General features: G+C 41.6%; 1 protein-coding gene and 1 long non-coding RNA gene across 2 annotated transcripts; one reads left to right on the top strand and one right to left on the bottom strand.

Annotated features, from left to right (window-relative positions):
• Window positions 1–2,793: 2,793 nt before the first annotated feature.
• LOC126491022 (uncharacterized) lies at window positions 2,794–13,400 on the bottom strand. Its single transcript, XR_007589295.1, has 3 exons — window positions 12,742–13,400; window positions 4,236–4,316; window positions 2,794–3,207 (listed from the first exon to the last, which is right to left on the bottom strand). It is a non-coding gene; the product is annotated as an uncharacterized lncRNA (long non-coding RNA).
• A 2,772-nt stretch (window positions 13,401–16,172) lies between these two features.
• On the top strand, window positions 16,173–23,584 carry LOC126491011 (cytochrome P450 2A3-like). Its single transcript, XM_050126389.1, has 9 exons — window positions 16,173–16,392; window positions 16,641–16,803; window positions 17,466–17,615; window positions 17,887–18,047; window positions 19,632–19,808; window positions 20,975–21,116; window positions 21,528–21,715; window positions 22,278–22,419; window positions 23,192–23,584. The coding sequence occupies exons 1-9, from the start codon at window positions 16,213–16,215 to the stop codon at window positions 23,371–23,373; spliced, it is 1,485 nt and encodes a 494-aa protein (XP_049982346.1). The 5' UTR covers window positions 16,173–16,212; the 3' UTR covers window positions 23,374–23,584.
• The last annotated feature ends 285 nt before the right edge of the window (window positions 23,585–23,869 follow it).

The following is a 23,869-nucleotide window of genomic DNA, read 5'->3' as shown; positions in this document are numbered from 1 at the left end:
AGGTCCAGCCTGCAGTGGAACAAACTTTGAGCCACTGTACAAAAGCATATTTATGGATTGTTACACAATGGTTGCATTTGGATACAAGTTCCTCATTCCAATGCCCCATTAATCCATTGTATAGGTTTCATGAAAAAAAAAATAATGGCACCTGTGTGATGTTAGCATCTTCTCTAGTTGTGTGTTCTCTACTTAATTAGTTGATTAATACATTAGTTAGTTAATTTAATTAGTTTGAGACAGAGTCTTTCATTAGACCTGAATATATTTCATCAGTTCAGATAGGCTGACTGACTGACCGGTCAATGAGATCTGATTTTACATGCTCTACCCTCAAAACAATGGGGTTCCATATATATGCTCCATGTTTAAGCCTGGCTTTTATGAGGGTACTTGGGGTCCAAACTTAGCTCTTTATACTTGTGATGCAGGTACAATTCAGCTGAGCTATCTTCCCAGCTCCTCTTCCTACTTTCAACTATTTTTAGTACATAAATATGAATTTATTTATGACATTTTCATGTATATCATATTTTATTCCTCTTCCAGCACACCTCTCTCTGTAATGAGAATTAAAATTGTAGTATCATGCTGGGTGGTAGTGAAGCACACCTTTAATACCAGCACTTAGGAGGAGGAAGTAGGCAGATCTTTGTGAGTTTGAGACCAGCCTGCTTTACAAGAGCTAGTTCCAAGACAAGCTCCAAAATTACAGTTTCTTGAGACATAGTCTCGAGACAAAAATAAAATAAAATAAAAAATTGTAGTCTCATTTATGCTAGACTATGGTCGTACCATTGAGCCCCAAGCTTCTCACTGTTGATTGCCAGAGTCCATGCCTGTTAGTTTGAATGAGAATGAACCCATAGACTTATACATTCACATTCCTGGTTCCCAGTTTGTGGAAATGAGTACATACCATATTCATCTTTTTGGGTCTGGGTTATCTCACTCAGTAAAGTGTTTTTTATTTCCATCCATTTGCATGCAAAATTCAAGATGTCATTGTTTTTTACCGCTGAGTAAAATTCTAAAATGTATGTGTGTCACACCTTCTTCATCCATTCTTCTATTGAGGGGCACCTAGGTTGTTTCCAGGTTCTGGCTATTACAAATAGTGCTGCTATGAACATAGTTGAACAAATGCTTTTGTAGTATGATTGGGCATCTCTGAAATGTTTGGGAAGGATTAAGATGTGTATCTTTTTAAGGAGGCATATCACTAAGGGTTGGTTTTGAAATTTTAAATGTCCAACCATTACCTGTTAGCTCTCTCTCACTTGCTTCATGCTTGTGAATAAGGTTGTGAGCTCCCAACTACTGCTCTAGCACCATGCCTGCCTGCCAGCTGCCATGATAATCATGGACTCAAACCCTCATTCCATGCTTCCAAACCCTCCCCCCACATTCCCCAAGATAGTCTTTCCTCTATAAGTTGCCTTTGTCCTCATGTCTATTCACAGCAATAAAAAAGTAACAAATACACCAGGCAAGTGCTCCACCACTCTGTTATATCACCAGTGCTTTTAGGGTCTTAACTGGACATAGGGTTTTATTAAGTTACTTAGGCAAGGGTAAATGCCTAATGTGAGCCTTCCTAGTGCAAAAATGAGAAGCATGGGAGGCCATACCCATCCTTAGACTTCTCTTCTTAATAAGACTTCATTTCTCTTTTCTGGAGTAAAGTGGGGAAGCAGCACCCTTCATGTGATGTTCAGCCAATGCCTGTTGTTGTTGGCAGTAGAGCTTTACTCCAGAAGTTGAGTAGGTAAGTCAGGAAACCACAGTGATTTCAGAAAAGCATCTGTGCTTTCTGACCTTGACAAAGTGCCATAATGGACCTGAATGACACTTGGACCTTGTTTCTGTCAAACAGGGTGATCCAGCATTGATCTTGTGTCATTATTCCAACCCAGGATTCACAGTGGGAGCCATGAAGCATATTTCATGCAGTAAGGATTACAGTCTTCACACTTTGGGGGAGATATACTGCCTGCACATAGTAATAGGCAGATATACATAGATATTAAGAACCTTTATCTTAAGCCACATAGTGTATTAGAACTACATTGTACTTATGATATCTATTCCCATAATATGACTATCAGATATTTGAAATATCTCTGGTGTGGTAGCACACACCTGTAGTCCCAGCATTCGGTGAGTTTAAGAGGAGAACATTATTGCTATGCTCTTGTGGTTGAAAATAAATGTCTGGAAAGTATGGTGATTTTAGGCCTAGCATCTGTACTTTTTTTGACTTCAGCAAGGTGTCAGAATAGACTTAAATGCAACCAGGACCTTGGTCTTGTCAAGCAGGATAATGTGGCACAGAATTTGAGTCATTATTCCAACCCAGGATTCCCAGTGTGAGTCATGAGGTGCTTTTCATGAAGTAACTGTCACAGCCCTCACTTTGGGGAAGGTGTATTGCCTTCATCTACTAAGAAACTTTATCTTAGGCCACACAGTAGATTACAACTTCATCAGCCTGGGACACAGAGAGAGACAAACAAAGAGGTCAACCACCAAATGCATTTCAAATGTGATATAGTCAATCAAATGTAAATTTAAATCAACTGAATTTTGACATTAATACACAACTCTTGAAATACTTCAGATATTCTTGGAACATCAGAGTAATGGAAAATTCTTTTTTTGTATTGAGAGAACGCATGAACTTTAAATATATATACAAGTTTTTTTTAAATTTTATTTTTCCATTAAAATTTTCTACTTCCTCCCCTCTTCCCATTCCTCTCCAGCTCACTCCCTCCCCCTCCTCCCTCCCCCTCCCTCCTTAAGAGAGGGCAGGGTACCCTGCCCTGTGGGAAGTCCAAGGCCCTCCCCCTCCATCCAGACCTAGGAAAGTGCGCATCCAAACAGACTAGGATCCCCAAAAGCCAGTACATGCAGTAGAAACAAGTCTCAGTGCCATTATTAATGACTTCTCAGTCAGCCCCCATTGTCAGCCACATTCGGAGAGTCAGGTTTGATCACATGCTTGTTCAGTCCTAGTCCAGCTGGATTTGGTGAGCTCCTATTAGATCAGGCACACTGTCTTAGAGGGTAGACCAACCCCTCACTGTCCTGACTTCCTTGCTCATCTTCTCCCTCCTTCTGCTCTTCAAGTGGACCTTGGGAGCTCAGTCCAGTGCTCCAATGTGGGTCTCTGTCTCTATCTCCATCCATCGCTGGACGAAGGTTCTATGGTGATATTCAAGTTGGTTTTTTTTTTTTTTTAGAAGGGTAAAACAAAAAACAAAGAACAAAAGAACATCTTAGAAGAAATGTTTGGTCATCAATTAAGACAGGCAAACACTGCCAAAATGTATACCATATTTCAAACATAATGTGAAAACCAATGACAGCAAAATCATAACCAGGCTTGTTGACATTAGCTGGCAAATCCAGATACTTCACAAGTTGAGGCAAATTGACCACATGTTAAAGACCAGTCTGGGCTATAAAATAAGATGTAAAACAAATAGCTGCGTTGGCAGCAAAAAAAAAAAAAAAATCTGTAATCTTGATATTTGGGAGGTAGAGGCAGGGGGATCAGGAGTTCTAAGCCAGCCTGGGCTACATAGTGAGGCTGTTTTTCCCACAACAAAACAAAAATACAAGAAATTATGGGTGCCCTGTGTGTAGCTTAGTTGGTAGAATTCTGGCTTACAAAGCGTACATGAAACCCTGGATTTAATCCTCAGTGCCTCTTAATATGACCATAGTGGCTCATGCTTGTATACCCAGCACCTGGGAGATAGATGCAGGGTGATCACATTTCAGTATAATCCTTGTCTGCAAAGTGAATTTAAGGTCAGGCAGGGCTACATTAGACCTTGTCTCTAAAATAGGGAAGACATTATGGTGCATATTAACCTCTTATGATTTATCAAGGGGACCATATTTGTAGAATCATCTTTGACCACTGAATCATGATGGTGCTGATGGTTTTAGGTGTTTGATAATTGTAATTTCTTTTGATGAAAATACATATGGAAAATCATTATTACTGAAAGTACATTAATTATGTATTTTAAAATGATTTATGTTCCTGTTCCATTTCAAAAGTTATGAATTTGTATGCATGTGCCCTCACATACCACTGATGACCAAGTCCAAAATTTAATAAATTCTCAGCAAAAACTACCAACTGAGCTACATCTCCAGCCAATTTTGTCCTATAATGTCTTTGTATTTGGAAGGTTTCTATAGTTGTCAATGTTGTTTACCTGGTTCTTGCTCAGTTTCTCCCCCTTCTTCCTCTGTAGTTGAGTCAATATGACCTTCCAGTTCTCTATTTATCATCAATTCTATTGTAGATAGAAAACAAGTTATGACAAAGAGAAGATAAAAATCTCATCTGAGGCATACACATATGCACAACTTTCCATTAGCTATATACATGCACAATATAAGTTTATCCTGGTTTATATTTTCTCAGGTGAATGATGAATAATAAAGTCCACAAGTAAATGGTTGTGTAAAGGATTGTCGGCAAAATGAAACTTGGGACTTATTGGTATGGGAAAAATATATTTAGTGTGTGAAGGGCTATGTGTTTGTATGTGTGTGTATATCTAGTGTGTGTGTGTGTGTGTGTGTGTGTGTGTGTGTGTGTGTGTGCAGAAGGCATCAGTTTGAATGTCATCTCTACAACCACATGTTGAAATTTAAATGTCAGGGGCTGGAGAGATGGCTCAGAGTTTAAGAGCATTGCCTGCTCTTCCAAAGGTCCTGAGTTCAACTCCCAGCAACGACATGGTGGCTCACAACCATCTGTAATGGGGTCTGGTGCCCTCTTCTGGCCTGCAGGCACACATACAGACAGAATATTGTACACATAATAAATAAATATTTTTTTTAAAAAAAAGAAATTTAAATGTCATTATAACATTGTTAAGAAGTGTGATCTTCCACGTGTGACAAGGTCATAAACCTTTTTGCCTTTATGTTGGATAGTTGATTGTGAATGTTGCCCAAAACATGTGCTTATGCATTTGGCCCACAGCTAGTGGTTCTGTTTTGGGAAATTATGGAATCTTTGAGAGGTGAGGCCTGTCTGGTAGAAGTAGGTTACTTACAATGGACTACAGATTGATCAGCCACAAGCTCCCATATCAAGACTTGAGTCCCAACTGACAGTGATTCCAGCCTTCGAGTAATATGGTCATGTTTACAGTCTAATTCCTGCATTTGTTGCTTTTCTTGTCACTATGGACAAATTCCTACTGCAAAGCAACTTTTGTTCATTTTATGGCAGGTTAGGCATGCCGTTTGGGGCTTTGATCTAAGTATGGGAGCTGGTATTTGTTCTTATTTGTGGTAGATGGAAAGAGGAGGAATAGGACACTGAGGAAGAGAGAGAGTCACATGCCATGAATTTATGACCCCATCAGCTTCTCTCCAACAACCTACTACTTTCTTGCAAGCTTTTCCTCTTAGGCTGTCCTGCCACCTCCTTAAATAGTATCATCAGTTAGCTACAAAGTGTCGATACGTGAACGTGTGATAAATATTTTATATTAAAAAATAATACTTTGATAATAGATAAAAGTCACCATTGTAGGGTGAGCTAGCTAAGAATGTTCAGTTTCCTTTTTAGCTTTCGCCACTAGTTTTAGGAGGTATAGTTGCTGAAGCATGTATCATATCAAAGTACAGCAGCAAAGCATTCATCAGATGCCAGGTCAGTGTTCTTGAAAATAAGTGCTTCCAGAGCCACAAAACCAAAATTCCGTTACAGCAGAATACAGACTAAGATATTCTCAGTACAGGGGTGAACAGAGAGAGTGTTAGATAATGATAGGAAAAGAGAGGATCAGAGAGCTTCTGTGTTCTATCTTTTGTCAGTAGGACAAAAGAAATCATTTTTATCAGTCACAGTCATCAGAGACTATTTTAGTTAGGCTTTCTACTTCAGTGACAAAACATCATGACCAAAAGCAATGTGAAAAGGAAAGAGTTTATTTTGCTTGCATTCCCACTTTACAGTTCATCATCCAGGGAAGTCAGGGTAGGAACCTGAAGGCAAGAGCTGATGCACAGGCCATGAAGGGGTTCTTCTTATGGGTTGTTTTCTATTACTTGCTAAATCTGCTTTCTTATAGAACTCAGGATCACCAGTGCAGAAATAGCCCCACCCACAATGAGTTGCCCACTTCTCCATCAATCCCTTATTAAGAAAATACCTTACAATCAGACCTTATAGAGGCATTTTTATCAATTAAGGTCCCCTACTTTCAGATATCTCTAGTTCGTTTGTCAAGTTGACATAGGACTAACCAGCACAAGGTCCATTCTTGTATTACTGAGTAGACTAAGCAAAACTATCACTAGGTACAATCATCCACAATTGATAAAACATAAGTGTAGATTATTAAATTTATTTTAAAAACAATTACTAGTTTTAAACGTTTTACATAGGAATAGACTTTTGTATATTGTATACAAATTTTGTATATTGATACAAATTTGAGATTAATTTTGTTAAAACATATGTTTCTAAACTTGTTCACGATATTGTACCTATACAGCTCATTTAACAATGTAATGCAAATTTCTAGTCTTGGAACGATATCATTACCAACTGTTTAATATAACAAGGAAATGCAGGTTAGTAATTAGTCACCTATTATAGTTGAACTTGTAGTTATATTACAATGTAATGGATGTTTTCAAGGTAAAGCAGAGATATATTTTAGATAGACAGGTCATCTTCAAACAATTCAGAGATCTCCAGAATATGGCATTTAAGATGTTTTAATAATATAGGCTCTTTTTATGACAATAAGACATGTCTGCTTCTGGCAGCACCAATATACTTCAGAGAAGGTAATGGGCATTGGAGAAACTCAACTGGCAAAAAAAATGCCCTTGCCTTGACTGCTGACAGTATTCTTTCCTAATTGGACAAGCAGGACACAAAAAAAGCAACTGCCAAACATTGTCAAGACAAGGGAGGATAGCCCTGCAATACATCCTGTTTCACAGAAAAGTCTGTTAGATATGCTAGACCTGTAAGCTGAAGAGAGATGCTCCAATGTTGCAGAGGAACTCTGGGTGACTGTCTAGAAAGCCAAATGTTTCTGGTATTTCTCACATTTTTTGGAAGTCGCTTGCCTGCACTTCCTTCTTTCTCAGTTAATATTATTTCCTTTTTAGGTCTCAAAGGGAGAGTTGAAGACTAAATAGTTATAGTTATAATTTTCCTTGTTTACCTGACACAGAAAGCAAGCTATGGCAAAAAAGCAAATTAAGGACAGGATTTGGATTCACCAAAATAGATACTGATAGGATAGATATGGAGTATTTTCTCTGTATTTGTCAATTGGAAGTGTACTAGATATTGTTGATGTGTTTATTGCCCGTACATATTGTATAAAGTTATTGTATTTACTGTATATAGTTTTTCTTATATTAGCAATAGCCTATTTTTTTATTTTAGACAAAAGGGAAATGTAGTAATATTTCATTTTTATTTTAATAAATAAAGCTTGCCTGAAGATCAGAGAGTAAAACAGCCCCACTGGTCAGTCTTACAGACCAGGTAATAGTAACACACACAGTTAATCACAGTAGTCACATTAGTTTGCCATAGAAACTGGATGGTAGTAGTCTATGCCTTTAATCCCAGCCCTAGAAAGGAATATAAGATAGGAGGAGACATCTCTCAAACACGTCGAGGATTCCTAGAGGCAGGATCACCATTTCAGACTGAGGTAGAGGTAAGAGCCAGTGGCTGGCTGTTTTGCTTTTCTGACCTTCAGGTTGAACCCCAATATTTGTTTCTGGGTTTTTGTTAATCATGCTACACACAATCATAATCATATCATAATCATATCATAACGGATACCATTCTGGTGGTGTGGATGTGTTTGTATGTGTGTTAGGGAGAGTCATGAGAAAGGGAGACAAAAAGGAAATAAGAGTCATGAGAGACTCCAGAGATGATAGTTCTCTGCCTTATGAAAGGCATCCTAGGAGACACAAATGAGAGTTTGTTTTATTTTTCCTTCTGAGTTTGTATAACCTCAATTAATATTATATACTCTAAGTCTTTTCAATTCCCTATAGATTTTGTGGTTATATTCTTTTCTTTTAGAGCTGAACAAGATTTAATTTTAGACACACACTAGGTTTTCATTATCCTTTCACCTGTTGATGAACAGTTATGTTGATTCCTTGCTGTAGTGAATATAGCAAGTACCTCTACGGTAAGGTATGGGATTCACTGGGTGGATGCCCAGGAGAGAAACAGCTGGTTGATGTGTCAGTTTGGGTTTGCAGGGAATTGTTGTTGCTATTTTCTTGTTTGTTTTTGAGGGATCTCCAAAATTATTTCTATCATGAATGCATTTATATATGTAAATAAGTGTACACTCATGTGTATAGTTTAACATGTAGAAAGGAAATGAAGAAAGGGTAACATTAGGTGGTGAGGAAGGGTAGAATGCAGCTATAGGAAACATGAGCCATGAAAGAGGATGCAAACTAATTGTTTATCTTGTTTCTTTAGAATAAAAGGAAAGGTATCTGAAGAGGAGGCCTAGCATGAAGAATGTGATACTTTCAGTCTTCCTAGAAATCTCACCATTTCTCCTGGACATGGGACACCTTCTTAGCCAACTAAATTCTTATCATTTTCCCTGTCTAGCTCTTGCCACATATCCCCAGGCTGTCCCTAAATCCTGATTTAGCTGCTAATATTACAATTGTAAGTGCCATGCATAACTCGTGCTCTGTTCTTGGAATCTGCAGGTAAATAAAAGGAACTCAATTTCCAAATGTGAGAACCCAGACATCCAAGGACAGGGTCAGATCTGTGTGGTGGTATCAACGTACACAGAAAAAGAACAATAGCCTGCAAATTTATTTGGGGCCAGAATAGAAGTTTTACAAATATTTAACATGAAAAGAACTGGGAACTTTTTATTAAGATTCTTAAGGCATCATCTCTAATGGTGAATCCTGTTCATAGGGTTGGGTTCTAAGTCTCTCTGCATCTTAATTTTGGATAAATCAATGCAATCTAATCTTTCATTACTGTTTTTATCTGCAGTAGATAAGAATGTGTATGACATCCTATAAAATTTGGTTTACTTGTTTTATAGTACTTTATTGAATATTCATGATTGAATATAATGTGTTTGGATCAAATTCATGCCCCATTCCCTCCCCTCCATTTTTATAATATCCTCACAACACCACATTCTCTCTCTGTGTGTGTGTCTCTCTTGCACACACACACACACATACACACACACGCATGCACAAACACATACAATCATCCTCATTACTTACATTAGATGTGATTCAGAGGGATAGAAGTCTTGGGGATAAGTGGGAAAGTCTCAGGGGTTGCATGTATAATGTCCTTGGATATGCTGGACTAAGGAAGTAAACATCTTGCCTCTGAACTTCTCTGGACAGGTGGAAGTAAAGCACAAGAAATTGGCATTCCAAGGTCAATAAAAACAAAGGTCTAAAGGAGAGTTCATGCAGCAGAACAATGTAGGAAGGACTAGGAAGGTCTATACCTTATGCAGAGTCCCTATAAACTGGCTGTTTCTCAGATGCTACAAAGAATATGAAGCTGAGGGACAGATGGGAAACTAGAAATGGGAAGAAAGGGGAAAACCCCTTGTAAAGTTTTATGGGTAAATTCAATATAACTCTATTAACTATTGATAAAAAAAAAAACAACCTGAAGGTCAGAAAAGCAAGACAGTCAACCACTGACTCTTACGTCTGCCTTAGTCTGAAATGGTGATCCTGCCTCCAGAGATCCTCAGAAATGAGACTAAGTCTGAGAGCTGTCTCTTATCATTTTGTATATCTCTCTGGGGCTGAGATTAAAGGCATGCATTACTACTGCCTGGTTTCTATGGCAAAGAAGTGTAACTACTGGGATTAAACATGTATGTCACCACTGCCTGGTCTAAAAGACTGACCAGTGGGGCTGTTTTACTCTGATCTTTATCCAAGCTTTGTTTATTAAAATACTAATGAAATATCACTACAGTGCAGATGAGAGATTAAAAATTACATAACTGTACACCTATCAAACAATCGGACAACTGATGGCATAATACAGGGATAGTTTGTATTCCACAGGGTTCAGATTTTAGTGTAAGCTGATCTCCTAGAAGCTATGTAGGTAGGATCTGGATCCAAGGTCATAACCCTTTGACTTAGCGCCATGGAACTTAAGTGGGCCTTCAGTATCTTTATGGTACTCTACATGCATTGCCTGCTCATCTTGATTGTTTGGAAGAGAACCAGTAATGAAGGGAAGCTATTCCCTGGCACCACACCAGTACTGTTTTGGAGGGAACGTATTACAAGTCTGTGTTGATGCCTTATTTCAATTCTTCCTTAAGGTGAGTGTGTTCATTGCTTCTTATAGCAATGAAGTCAACAAACAGCATAGATGATTACACACAAAAACTCATGATTCCTAAACAAAGACTCAGAAAGAAACTTTAGGAAACTTAGGATTCTGAAATTATAGAATCCTAAAATGAAGAGGAAAAAAAAATAGACTCTGAGCACAGTAGAACAGAGCCCTCTCTCCTCAGGACTCTGGATCACATTCTAAGGATTTTGGGAATCTCCTTTCTTTAAGCGCAACTTTTGTTCTCAAATTGTCCTAGACTTTTAAGATGCTAAAAACCTGGCATTTCAAAAAGAGAATATGTAGATCACAGAATTCATCAAGTCAAAGCCCACTGTTTCACAAACAAAGCTAAGCAGTACAAAATTAGGGACATGCACTCCCAAAGTCAAGGAGTCATTTTGATGCTTTTTTCCCCAATAGCCCTTCTACCTTTCTCTATTCTATGTTTTCATCCTCCTAGAATTTCTACCCTCTACATTCCTTGACTGGGTGTCCCACCATTTTGCAATTTACTCCTTCCTTCTGTATTTTCCTTCATTCCTAGCTCCAGGAAAAATATGGCTCTCTGTTCACTGTACACTTTGGTCTATGGCCAGTGCCTGTCTTATGTGAACATGAGGCTGTGAAGGAGGCCCTTGTAGACAAAGCAGATGACTTCAGTGACTTTTGTGAAATGCCTGCACTAGAGAACTTCAAGGTCATAGTAAGTGGCATCAATAAGGACAGAAATGACTGCAATGTACTCAGTGTATTGAAGTCTCTGACAAGTGATTCATGAATCACCTACATGGATTCCCTCGAGAAGGCTATAAATACTCTGCTAATTTTGAGACTATAAAAGCTGATAGATGAACATCCAAACTGGCTAGGCGACTTTCCATAGGGCAGGGAACCCTGACTGCTCTTCGGACTGGAGAGGGGGGTGGAGAGGAGTGGGGAGAGGGGGAAAGGGGTGGGAGGAGGGGGAGGGAAATGGGAAGCTGAGAGGAGGCAGATTTTTTTTTTCAATAAAAAAATAGAAAAAAAGACAATAAAAACAAAACAAAAAAGCTGATAGATGAAAAGGCAAGGTAATGTCTCACAAAATGTTTGAGGAATAGTTTGCTTTTGAATTCTAGAATTTGGACTCTAAAGTGCTTGCAGTGCTATTTTTTATCTTACTTGTAATGAATTACTGTGTGGTAATATTTGTGTACCCCCTAAAGCCTTTGCAGCCAAACTTAGTTCCTATCTGCCGATAGGCACATACAACACCTATCACCAGAACCTGTATTTAGGAATATTTTTGTCTAGTGTTAACTATGCTTAAGCTATTGGCTAAAAAATATTGACAATAATATGGTTTCTGTGTGATTATTTTGAGTCTGAATAGCCAGGAATAAATAAACAGCCTCTGCTTACACTTCCTCTTCTGAATCTTTGATGTGGGAAGACCCACCTTCAATCTGAAGACAGCCTATATAAAGGACATGGAAGAAGGTAGCTGGCTCTCTTTGCCTGTTTGTTTTCACTGGCACTAGAGCCTACTTCTTCATGATTCTTGCAGATTCTGAAGACCAGCTGAAACATCCAACCTCATGGACTGAACAATTACTGGATTTTTGGACATTCCATTGGTATGTTAACATATTTTTTGGCCAGTAGCTTAAGAATATTTTTAGCTAGCTCTTATATCCTAAATTAACCAGTCTCCATTAACCTACATGCAAAGTTTCAGCGGGCTCTGGTGGAGGTATCTGTCTCCTGTGGTGTGTACATGGCTTCTCACTGACTCACCTATTTTCTCCAAGCATTCAATTTAGTTTTCCTTCCTAGCTCAATTTTGCCCTATCACAGGCCAAAGCAGCCTCTTTATTCATTAACCAATAAAAGCAACAGATACAAATTAATCAGTCCACATGGGCATTGTAGTGCTTTGAATGAGATTTGTCCTACAATGGTAGCTCTGTTGGAGGAGGTTTGGGTGGTATAGCCTCCCAGGGGGAAGTATGTCACTTGACCCTGGATTTTAAATTAAAAGTCCATATACCACTTTCAGTTTGCTCTTAGCTTTGTGTTTGGGGTTGAAGAGGTGAGTGCTCAGTCTTCTGCCACAGTCCCCGCCACTAGCTACCATGCTCTCCACCACAACCAACTATTACCCATCTGGAATGGTAAGCCCAAATAAACTCCAGTACTTTGTCTTAGTCATGGTGTGTTATCATAGTAACAGAATAGTAACTAATACACAGATGTTGCAACATGCCTTTCCACAGAGACCCCAAACATACTCAAAATTATACATAGGGAAGAATGTGTAAACAAAGCTAAGCTAAGAAAAAGTACCTATTGTAACTTACTTGTCAAAATGATAATAACATGAAGACATCCATGAACACAGAGAACTCTTAGGGATCACAGTGACTTGCAGGAAGAAGAAAGAAAACAAGTGGATAGTTTAAGGTAAAGGGAGGGAAGATAGACAGTAAGGCAAAGTCCTGTGCAGGCTTCAGCTCCATCCAGAACAGTCTAAACATCTAATAATAATAATCCATGCTTGCTCAGAAGTTGCCCAATAGAGCACCAGTCTTCCAGAAAAAATTTCCTAACCACAGCTGCAGAGATAGAAGGGTAGTAATGATTGACTTCAGTAAATAAGTATTGGGGAAGGAGGTTTCTCAGATACTCTCTTCTGGCTGGTCCTGGAGGCACTCAAAAGAAGACAGGCTTCCCCCCATAACTAGATGTTAGGACCCTGTTGCTGAAGACACCACCAACTTTGGCTGCAGGACATAGAGAAATCAATCTTGAACTGACCAGGAAATTGTCTCCTTGCTGACTAACTTTCATAGTGCTAGAAGGTGTGGGGCAGAGAATTCTGAAGAACACCTGGCAATGGTCTTAAACTGCTGGACCCTCTATCCTACGGTGAAAACCATAGATTACAAAAGGCAGATGGAGGTTTAGAGTAACATCAATCCATCTCCTTTTTTTTATAGATGAATAAGCTGCAATAACACTTGGAAAAATAGCTAATATTTGTTGTTTTTATGTATTAACTCATATATTGATGGGGAATCACAACCAATCACCTTGTTTGTGGGGTGTGTTCCCCCGGGGCCCCAAATAGTCTATAAAACCATCGATGTGCACTTGTTTTCCCTCTTTGTATTTCCTGTGCTTTGTGGGAACTCTGGCTTTGTAAGTCCCCCCTTTCCTTACCCTTATTAAAGCTGAATATTTTATAATAAAGTTAGCCTGGTTAATTCTAGTTGCCGGTCTTTTACACCTCTTCAATATATTACTACCTGTCTTGTGGTACATCCACTTAGACATTTCTCTTCCAGGTGATTGTAGGCACCCACCCCTTGTTCGTGTGCCCGTGTCTCTCTCACCTGACTTCAGTTTCTGCTCTAACATTCATGGTCCCACAAAAATCATTAAGAGCAAATACACTTGATCTCTCTTGAGCTTTCAACCTCAGTTCCCATTCTGGCCCTCCCACCCTATCCCCTGTACAGATCATGGGAGCCTGCCTGAACACTTGGGCTCCTTGCTGGTACCACCTTCACTAAGAAACAACTTCTCCAAAATGATTCCCTTTCTCCTATTCAAGTGGAAACAGTGGGAAGGAGAGGTCCAGGTTTGAAATTGGTGCAGGTGCCGGCTGGTAATAAGGATTAAGGAGATAATGCTACCTGCCAAGCCTAGGCTAATCCCATTCCCTGCCTCTTTCTCCTCCAAACTCAACAAATAGCTTTCTTCTCTGCGTTTCATGTCTCCCCAACCTGTCTCAGAGTCCAACAGCCTAGAATGAAATGAGCAACATGCCAGCTATAGATTTCCAGCCTCACCCACCTCCTCTTGTCTAAAGCTAGGGTACCACCATGAGTGGTCCATCCATGAAAGCCTGCCAGTGTCCACCAGAGGTCCTTTCCAGGATCTAACTCAGGTCAATCTCAGCAAGTACCTGGTGTTTATGTCAGAATCTGCTGGAACCAAATCCAGAGACTATATGATGGCACACGTATGCCTTCAATTCAGGTAATTCCAGTGACAGCTTACCTCCACTCTCAAGGTCCCTCTTAGCCTAAGAGGTGATTCTACTAAAATCCCCTTGGTGTCAAGTTCAGCGCTAACTTCTCTCTGTCCTCAGTGCTTTCTGGGGACAATCTCAATACCAACCCCATCCCCTCCCTCCTGGGTCTGCTTGAAACTGACATAGTAACTGCCGGCGTCTTTTCTTTTGTCCACCGCAGATCTCAATCTCAGCACCCACCCTGTCCCTGAATGACTCCTAGAATGAGGTGGGTCAGGCAATGAAGGGAAAAACAAGTCAAATTACAAATCCTTTGTGATCTTGGCAATCTCAGTGAGGTTGAGGAAGTGACAATTTCATAATTATTAACATTCCACAGATGGGATACACATAATCTTTCTGGGGTATAGGTTTATCAAAAGGTAACTACCTTAATTATTATAAAAAAATTTCAATGTGGAAGAACAGTGGACTATTCCTGTTTCTGTGGCCAGCTTTAGCATCCCAGGGTCCTCTTTTGTTTCCCATGATGGATGATTACCTAGGCCCCAGTCTCACTTCCTGTTATTAACATCCCCAGGCAGTGCAGGCATCAGTTTGCTTACCACACATCCCAATGTTGACCTGCTCCATGTTCTCCTGCCACTGGCCAGGAAAAGAAGTCTAGAAAGAGAAAGCTGAAAATGTAGGCTAAGGAAGATTTTGATGGCTTTGGCTTACAGACTTTTCATGTATGTGGCCCCCGTGCCACCCTCTGTGTCCTATTCTCAGTGCATCCATATATAAAACAGGGAACTTTTGTAAATTACAACAGCCATGAGCCAGTGAACCTTGTAGCCTTTCCTAAGGATCTGGAAAGGAATGGAGGTACTTTTGTAAATTAGAACTTTTCTAATGTATTGGTGGTTGTTATCATTGTTCTTCAGTGACAGACCCTTTGATGATCATGATCCTCAGATATTATCTCTAGTACTGTGCAAAGTTCCTTTGAAATAGAACTCTGGTCTTCCCCAACTTTTCTAGATCCTACATTCCTATACTATAGGAACTTCCTTAATGGTTCTGAGTGTCAAATATAGTCTAGGGCCAAAACCAAAGTATACCCTGCCTGGGTACAGATATTTACTCCAAGATCCTCTTGGAATTTCCATGTGTTTCTCCCAGGTACTCCTCATCCACAGTCTTGCTTCAAGATCCAAAACCTACAGTCCTGAAATCTCCCCTACTGTAAATCCAGGACTCTCTTTATTGAAAGGCTCAGGAGTTAGGGGTAGTGATACTGGCCTATAATCCCAGCACTCAGGAGGCAGAGGCAGGTAGATTTCTATTATTGACATATTGAGCTTCAGGCCAATCAGGACTACATAGAAAGAATTTGTCTCAAAATAGAAAGAAAATGAACTTCCAAACTTATAGCCATTTGTCCTGTTTCAAGCCAATGAGACCCTAATATCACACCATTTTGGTCTCTTTCCAGGAGAACCCACATCCAGGGCTCAGAAGGGTCTCCAATACAAATGTCATGAAGGATTCAGTTATGTCTTCTGTCTACTGTCCCTTTCCTCTGTAACACAGAGCCCTCAGATGTCACAAATTCAGTCCACTCCCTCATGGGGCCTCCTCCTCTTCGATTGTTGGCTGTGTCTCAAGCTAGTTGCAAGATAGGGGGTGGTAGTCTGGAGGTGAAATAAAACAGTTGCATAATCAAGGCCAAAGGCCGCCTTCCACCTCAGGATGTATAAGAGCAAACCAATTCAGCCATCACCATCTGTCTGTCACCCTCATCGCCACCATGCTGTCCTCTGGACTGCTCCTGGTGACTGTGCTGGCCTTCCTCGTCGTCCTGGTCTTCATGTCTGTCTGGAAGCAGAGGAAATTTTCAGGGAAGCTGCCTCCAGGACCCACCCCACTGCCCTTCATCGGGAACTACCTTCAGCTGGACACAGAGCAGATGTACAACTCCCTCATGAAGGTGCCACTGGGCAGGGCGAAGGGTAGAATGGGGGCATGGAGGATGTCCAGTTTTAATAGGGGCTTTGTGGTAGGGTGTTGACCCTAGGGTGTAATTTTAGTCTGGGGGAATTGTGAAGAGCCAGGCATGTGAGACCACATCTTGGGGTGACCCATCTGATAGCTGTTAGAACTCCAGAGAAATGAATCCCAGACCTGTTGTCAAGGTGTGACCTCTTTCCTCTAACTTTGTTCATCCATCTCCATCAGATCAGCGAACGCTATGGTCCCGTGTTCACCATCTACCTGGGGCCTCGCCGAATTGTGGTACTATGTGGACAAGAAGCAGTCAAGGAGGCTCTGCTGGATCAAGCTGAGGAATTCAGTGGGCGTGGCGAGCAGGCCACCTTTGACTGGCTCTTCAAAGGCTATGGTAAGGGGGACAATATGCAGGGGAATGTGGCAGGGAATAATTGGAAGGCATCAGTTTCCCCAGCCTTCTCCCTGACTCTTCCATCCACATCACTGCCTCCTGCTGTGTTGGGTATTGGACCCATTGCTTCCTAATCTTCCTGTCTTTCTCTGCCTCTGTCTCCCTCCCCCTCCCCTCCCTTACCACACACACCAGCCACGCCTTGACTTATATCTTGGAATTTTCTATCTGGATTCTATGCCTCTAACACGCTCTGGAGATGTCCCCCTCTCTATCCCATTATTCATAGTTTCTGTGATTGCCTGGGATGCTGTCTCTCTTTCTTTCTTCTGATTTCTTCCTCCACTGTCAGGGCATCACAGAAATCTGTTGCCAAGCTCAATATCATGGCAGAAATATCATTTCTTCCCAGACTTTCTTTGTCCTTCTCTTCCCTAGCTCAATTATAACTCTTTCACAACTGTATCCTCCCCTAGATCTCCCTAGTCTCCCTTCTCTCGCCTGTGCCGTGTCCCTGTGTCTCTGTGCCTCTGGCATCTGTCCTCCTGTCTCCTTCTTTCTTCTGTCCTCTAACTCGCTCTTGGGGAACAGCCCAAGGATGGTCAGTAGTCAGCCACATCCCTCTTCGCTGACCTCTCTCTGCCCATTACTCTCCTTCCTAGGTGTAGTCTTCAGCAACGGGGAGCGTGCCAAGCAGCTGAGGCGCTTCTCCATTGCCACGCTGAGGGACTTCGGTGTGGGCAAGCGTGGCATAGAGGAGCGCATCCAAGAGGAGGCGGGCTTTCTCCTGGAGGCATTCCGGAAGACAAACGGTAAGCAAAGCTCTGCAAGTTCTCAGGACCAACCAAGGGGAAGATACCCTAGATAAAACAGTACCAACATCCAGAATGGGAACTAGGCTAGGGAAGAAAGCCCTGATCCTGCTGTGGGACCTGGTGTCTGGGCTTTGGTGGAGTTGGAGGACTCCATGCTGCAGCGAGTGCTCATTTTGAATTCTCTGATACAAAATATCTGATGCTATCCACCGAGGAAGCCTTTTTCAAGCTCCAACGTCTTGCTCTCCATCCTCCTCCTTTTCTACAGGTGCTTTTATTGACCCTACATTCTACCTGAGCAGAACAGTTTGCAATGTCATTAGCTCCATTGTTTTCGGGGACCGCTTTGATTATGAGGACAAAGAGTTCCTGTCACTGCTGAGGATGATGCTGGGAAGCTTCCAGTTCACAGCTACCTCCACTGGGCAGGTAGCCTGTTTCACCTTGTCTTACTAGCCCAAGACCACAGTTGCCAGCTTACTCCAAAACTGCCAACCTCCTTTCATTAGGTACCTTCAAAGTAGCCTGGCAATCGCACCTGAACTTATGTCAATACACATCTTTACAGCTGCACCTGAAATCAGAACCAGCAGTACAAGCAGACATGCACACACAGAGTGAAAGACAGGAAGAGAGGGAGGGAGGGAGGGAGAATAGAAGAGAGGGAGGGAAAAAGAGAGGGAATAAGGCAGAGAGAGAGAAAGATAGAGAGAGGGGGAGGGCAGGAGGAAGAGAGAGGGGGAGGAGGGAAGAAGAGAGAGAGAGAGAGAGAGAGAGAGAGAGAGAGAGAGAGAGAGAGAGAGAGAGAGAGAGAGAGAGGACATTACCATGACAATTTATTTTATTCTCTAGCCAAGGTTGCTACAGGAAGGCCTGCTGAATGCACTAGCCTTCTTCAGTTCCTGAGTGCCTGGTGCTGCAAATTCAGGTCATTCTAATCACGTGCTATCTGCAAAACATATGGAACAAGTCCATTGAACTATATAGATGAGCTCTTTACTCAGCCATGGAAATACCTAAACCCCTGCATCTCTAAGCAAAATTTCTGCATAGACTGTCCCTCAAACATCCCAGTTAAAGGTCCTCCAATGCAGCTCACTTCCACATTTAAGTGGGGTCCTCCATGCAGCCGTTTGAATAGCAATGCAGGTGAACATGTGAATATCAGCACTATTTTAAAATACCATTTTTTAATATTTTTTGGACAAGCATATATTGTGCATTGAGCCTATTCATCCCCATATCCTCTACCTTCCTTTTTCTCATACCTCATTCTCCTTTACTACTCTTTGTCCCTTAAGACAGGTTTTTTTTACTTCCAAGTGATACACATGTACACATATATGCATAGATATGTGCACCCATGATTTAATATGTCTACCACAAATGAAAAAATACATGAGTTATTTCTCTAAGACTGGTTAAATTTGCTTAATACAGTTATCTTCAGGTGGACCCACTTTGCTGAAAATACCATAACTTTGTTTTTAATGGCTGAAAAATAATTCATTTGTGTATATGGATCACATTTTCCTTCTCCATTACACTGCTTTTGGATACTTACGTTGATTGAGTAATTTATCTATTGTGACTATCCAGCACTCATTGAATGTTGGAAAGCCTGTTAGAACTCACCAATCCAAACCCCATTAGTATATGAACAGCTGTCCCTAGATGAAGTCACCAACCTCCTAAACATTTACATAGGTAACTGCTACCCAACAACCTAAACATCTATATAGGTAACTCCTACCCAACAACTGGATGCTTCCCACCCCCGTCTCACCTGAACATTTCAAACCTGCATGTGTTTCCAAATCCATCTCACTTAAAACCTTGAACAATAGCCCTCACACTTAAACTATAAGAATTCTGTTGCCACACAGCCCCACTTGAATGTCTAAACTTCTGGACAGATAATGTGTACACCCCACATCCTAAGACAGATGTCATATCTGTTGGGTTTTGTTTAGTGACAGCTTCTTTGGTTTCTCATCCCCTTCCTACCATCAGCTCTACGAAATGTTCTCTTCAGTGATGAAGCACCTGCCAGGGCCACAGCAACAGGCCTTTAAGGAACTGAAGGGACTGGAAGACTTCATAACCAAGAAGGTGGAACAGAACCAGAGCACCCTGGACCCCAATTCCCCAAGGGACTTCATTGACTCCTTCCTCATCCGTATGCAGCAGGTAAACCCAGAAGCCAGAGAGCATGATGGGAGGTACAAAGCCAAGTAAGGTGAAATCAGGGACAGGTAGGAGGGAGTTGACAGAGGATAACTCATCAGTCTCCTTGTATAATCCTCATTCAACATGACTATTCCATTCACTACCCCTTGTTCTCAGGAGGCTGTACAGGCTGAGAGAGTAGCCAGTGTACAAAGCTGCCATGTTCCAGGCACTATTTTAAAGGCTTAGTTTTATTCACATATTTAGTACCCAAAACTCTTGAAAAAGGTTGTGTTTCAACTCCCATTCTACAAATGAGGAGGCTGCAGTCCTGTGAAAATAGGGGACCTCCTGATATCACAGCAAGAAGGTCATGCATCCTACCCCACTGACTCAGGCTGGTGCTTTCAGCTAACACACTGTTTGCCTCTGCCTGTGCTCATGGCTGTTTACATCTGTGTGACCTGAGCTTTACAGTGACCTCCTACCTGTTTGGAACAGATATGGAGATTTTGTCCCTGTTGGTTTTGAGACAGAATCTTGCTAATGTAGACCTGACTGACCTGAAACTTGCTATGCAGGCCAGGATAGCCTCAAACCTGTAGCAGTTTTCCTAGGTATGCTTTCTGCAGGCTGGGATTACCAGTGTGTGGTGCCTGGCCAAGATGAAATTTCATGTATTCTAAAGTGCAAAGGGCCGAGGGGTGGATTTTTTTTAGGGAATACTAAAGACTATGATTAAGAAATAGGATCCTGTTGCTAAAACTCATTGTCTGAGGGCTGGAGAGGTGGGTCAGTGTTGTGAGTACTGACTGGCTGCTCTTCCATAGGACATGGGTTCAATTCCCAGCACTTACATGACAGTTCACAGCTATCTGTAACTACAGTTTCAGGGAACCAACACCCTTGGTAAACACTAATGCACATTAAATAAAAACTGACAATTAAATTAGACATTAAAGATCAGATAATCAACTAAGTCATGAATGAGAGAAAAGCACTGGATTAGGGCACTGGATCACTTCCAAAGCTCTGGAATGTGAAAAGAAGCTGTCGTCACCATAATCCCTCTTCTCACCTTAGGTCTAGGTCAAAGAGAAGTGACTTAGAGCAGGGAAAGAGGGTAAAACAGAAGGGCACAAAAAGCATAAGGAGTAGGTTGGACTTTAATTCTCCCCTCTCTGCAGGAGAAGAAGAACCCCAATACAGAGTTCTATATGAAGAACTTAGTGCTGACGACACTGAACCTCTTCTTTGCTGGTACAGAGACTGTCAGCACCACCCTTCGCTATGGCTTTCTGTTGCTCATGAAGCACCCAGATGTACAGGGTAAGGCTGCAACGGGAGTGATATAGATTCTAAACATGCTTCTCTGATCAGCCCCAACATCTCTCAAGAAACTGGACTCTTAGATACTCCCTTCCCTGCAGAGACAGAGAGAAAAGTGGTGGGCACCAGCCTCTAGTTGTTGAGTCAACTGATGTATTGATCAACTGAACCTCAAATGACCCACTCCTCTGTCCCCAAAACCCTGCCTAAATCTCCTTTCTCAAAATTCACATGGTTCTGGTATGATCCAGTTAATGTGAACCTCCTCCAACAATGCCTATGACTTACATGTACTGAAAATGATTGATGATATCATACACTCTTTAATGGCCTCCATCCAGTTCTACACTTTTGTATTATCATTCTTAGGGTAAGGTTCTTGGATCCTAAACATATGCCTCTTCTTCTCAGCCAAAGTCCAAGAGGAGATTGACAGGGTGATTGGTAAGAACCGGCAGCCCAAATATGAGGACCACTTGAAGATGCCCTACACGGAGGCTGTCATCCATGAGATACAGAGATTTGGAGACATGATCCCCATGGGCCTGGCTCGCAGGGTCACCAAGGACACCAAGTTCCGGGACTTCCTCATCCCCAAGGTACTGACTCACCTACCCTATTGTAATCTCCAGGCTTCTTCATGGTCCCAGAGGCCCTCTTCCTTGTTAGAAACCACCTAACCCTCGCTAACTCTCTCAGTTATAGGCTTTCTTTGCTACCACATCCCTCCAGCCTCCTATGTAGAATCTCCTATATCTTGGGTCTCCCCCCATAATTTCTGAATCAGAAGTTTCAACTCCATGCCTCTCAATCATCAAATCTCAAGACATAAACTCAAATTTACCTAGATCTATTAGAGGCAGGAGTGACATGTCTGCCATGTATCCTCTTTAGGAATACATAAATCCAATACCTTTCAATTGTTGACTTGAGAGACATGAAGCACATATCCTCCAACCTCCCACCACAGACCACAGACCCTATTTCACCCATTCATCCTGTGTCCTATAACATGAGCCCGACATCTCCTGTCTCAAGGATGATGACCTCACATTCCTCAAAGCCCCCCCAACTCCCATATATTATATTTATGTCACCCCTATGGGCCAACAGGACACCCATCCAAATCTATCTTATCAATCAAACCTTCCTCCTCCACAGGGCACTGAAGTGTTTCCAATGCTGGGCTCTGTGCTGAAGGACCCCAAGTTCTTCTCCAACCCCAAAGACTTCAACCCAAATCACTTCCTGGATAACAAGGGGCAGTTTAAGAAGAATGATGCATTTGTACCCTTTTCCATAGGTAAGAGGGCACTGTCTAGTGCCAGGCCACTGCTCATACCAACAGAGATACCTCATCTCTGTATCTCCATCTTGGAAGATTCTGTTGGATCAAACCCTCAGCCAGTCAGCTGAAACTACCATACTTCCCAAGCCCTATATATCTGAATCCTGGAGAAGTGATGGTCAAACTGTAGAGATAGATTAGGGGAATTGAAGTCTCAAACTAAGTTGGTTGTCTCTCTCAGGTCACACAACCAGTTCGTAAAGAGATGTGGCAGCTGCCTGTGGTGGCAGTCACCTTTAATCCCAGCACTCTGGAGGCAGAGACTGGAGGAACTTAGTGAGCTCAAGGGTTGCCTGGTCTACAGAGGGAGTTGTAGGACAACCAGGGCAGTTACACAGAGAAACCTGTTTCAAAAAAAATCAATAAAAAGGAAGAAAAAAAGAGAGAAAGAAAGAAATGAAGGGAGGAAGGAAGGAAAGGAGGATGGAGGAAGGAAGGAAGGAAGGAAGGAAGGAAGGAAGGAAGGAAGGAAGGAAGGAAGGAAGGACAGATGTTGCTACATGGCATCCATACTGGAGAGCGCCTCTGTAGAGAAGGAAATTCACATTTCTCTTTGTCACAACCTGGTGAGGATCAACTCACCACAAGTACAAAGGAAACTGAGGCTCAGAGATTAGAGCCTTCTTTCAAGGTCTCAGCCCTTCCTCCTATGGAGAATACAGAATAGGGATTTGTTATAAGGATGACATTAAGAACTGGCTTCACCCTTCCTGTTTCTTCTCTTTAGGAAAACGGTACTGCTTTGGAGAAGGACTGGCTAGAATGGAGCTTTTTCTTTTCCTCACAAACATCCTGCAGAATTTCTGCTTCAGATCCCCACAGGCACCCCAGGATATTGATGTGTCTCCTAGGCTCGTGGGCTTTGCCACTATCCCACCAAACTATACCATGGGTTTCTTGTCCCGTTGAACCAGTGCTGGATAAGGGTAAAAGGAAGGATGGAGACCAGGCTAGTACGGGGTTGGGATTTAAAAGGGATCAGAGGGACATGAGAAAGAGAGGACATGACAAACTTGCTGAAGACAGACTGTCATTTCAAAGATAGGGCTGGAGAAAGGGGAAATTTATTCTATGTTGCAAGCAATAATGATAATAATAATAATTAACATTACATACTTAAGTATTCTTTGTCAAGTTTATGCTAAAGAGTATTGTGATCTCAACACTCACAAAAGCATAGGAAGGGAAGAGAATTCATGTCTATTTTACTATTGAGGCACATTCTTGACCTTAGAATGTTTGCTTAGTCTAAGTTTACTGAAGTCTCAACAATTCTAAGAGCTCAGTAACACTTGAATGAAGGCCAGTGGCTTTGGGAAGATTTTCAAATACCACCACATGTCAGATAAAACAACAAGAGCTCAGTCTATTGCCACATCATCCTGCCAATAGGTATTTCAGAGCT

Source organism: Alexandromys fortis, unplaced genomic scaffold, assembly GCF_014885135.2.
Source record: "Alexandromys fortis isolate MF-2015 unplaced genomic scaffold, M_Fortis_MF-2015_v1.1 scaffold_240, whole genome shotgun sequence".
Classification (NCBI taxonomy): domain Eukaryota; kingdom Metazoa; phylum Chordata; class Mammalia; order Rodentia; family Cricetidae; genus Alexandromys; species Alexandromys fortis.
This window is presented reverse-complemented; position numbering and strand designations above follow the sequence as displayed.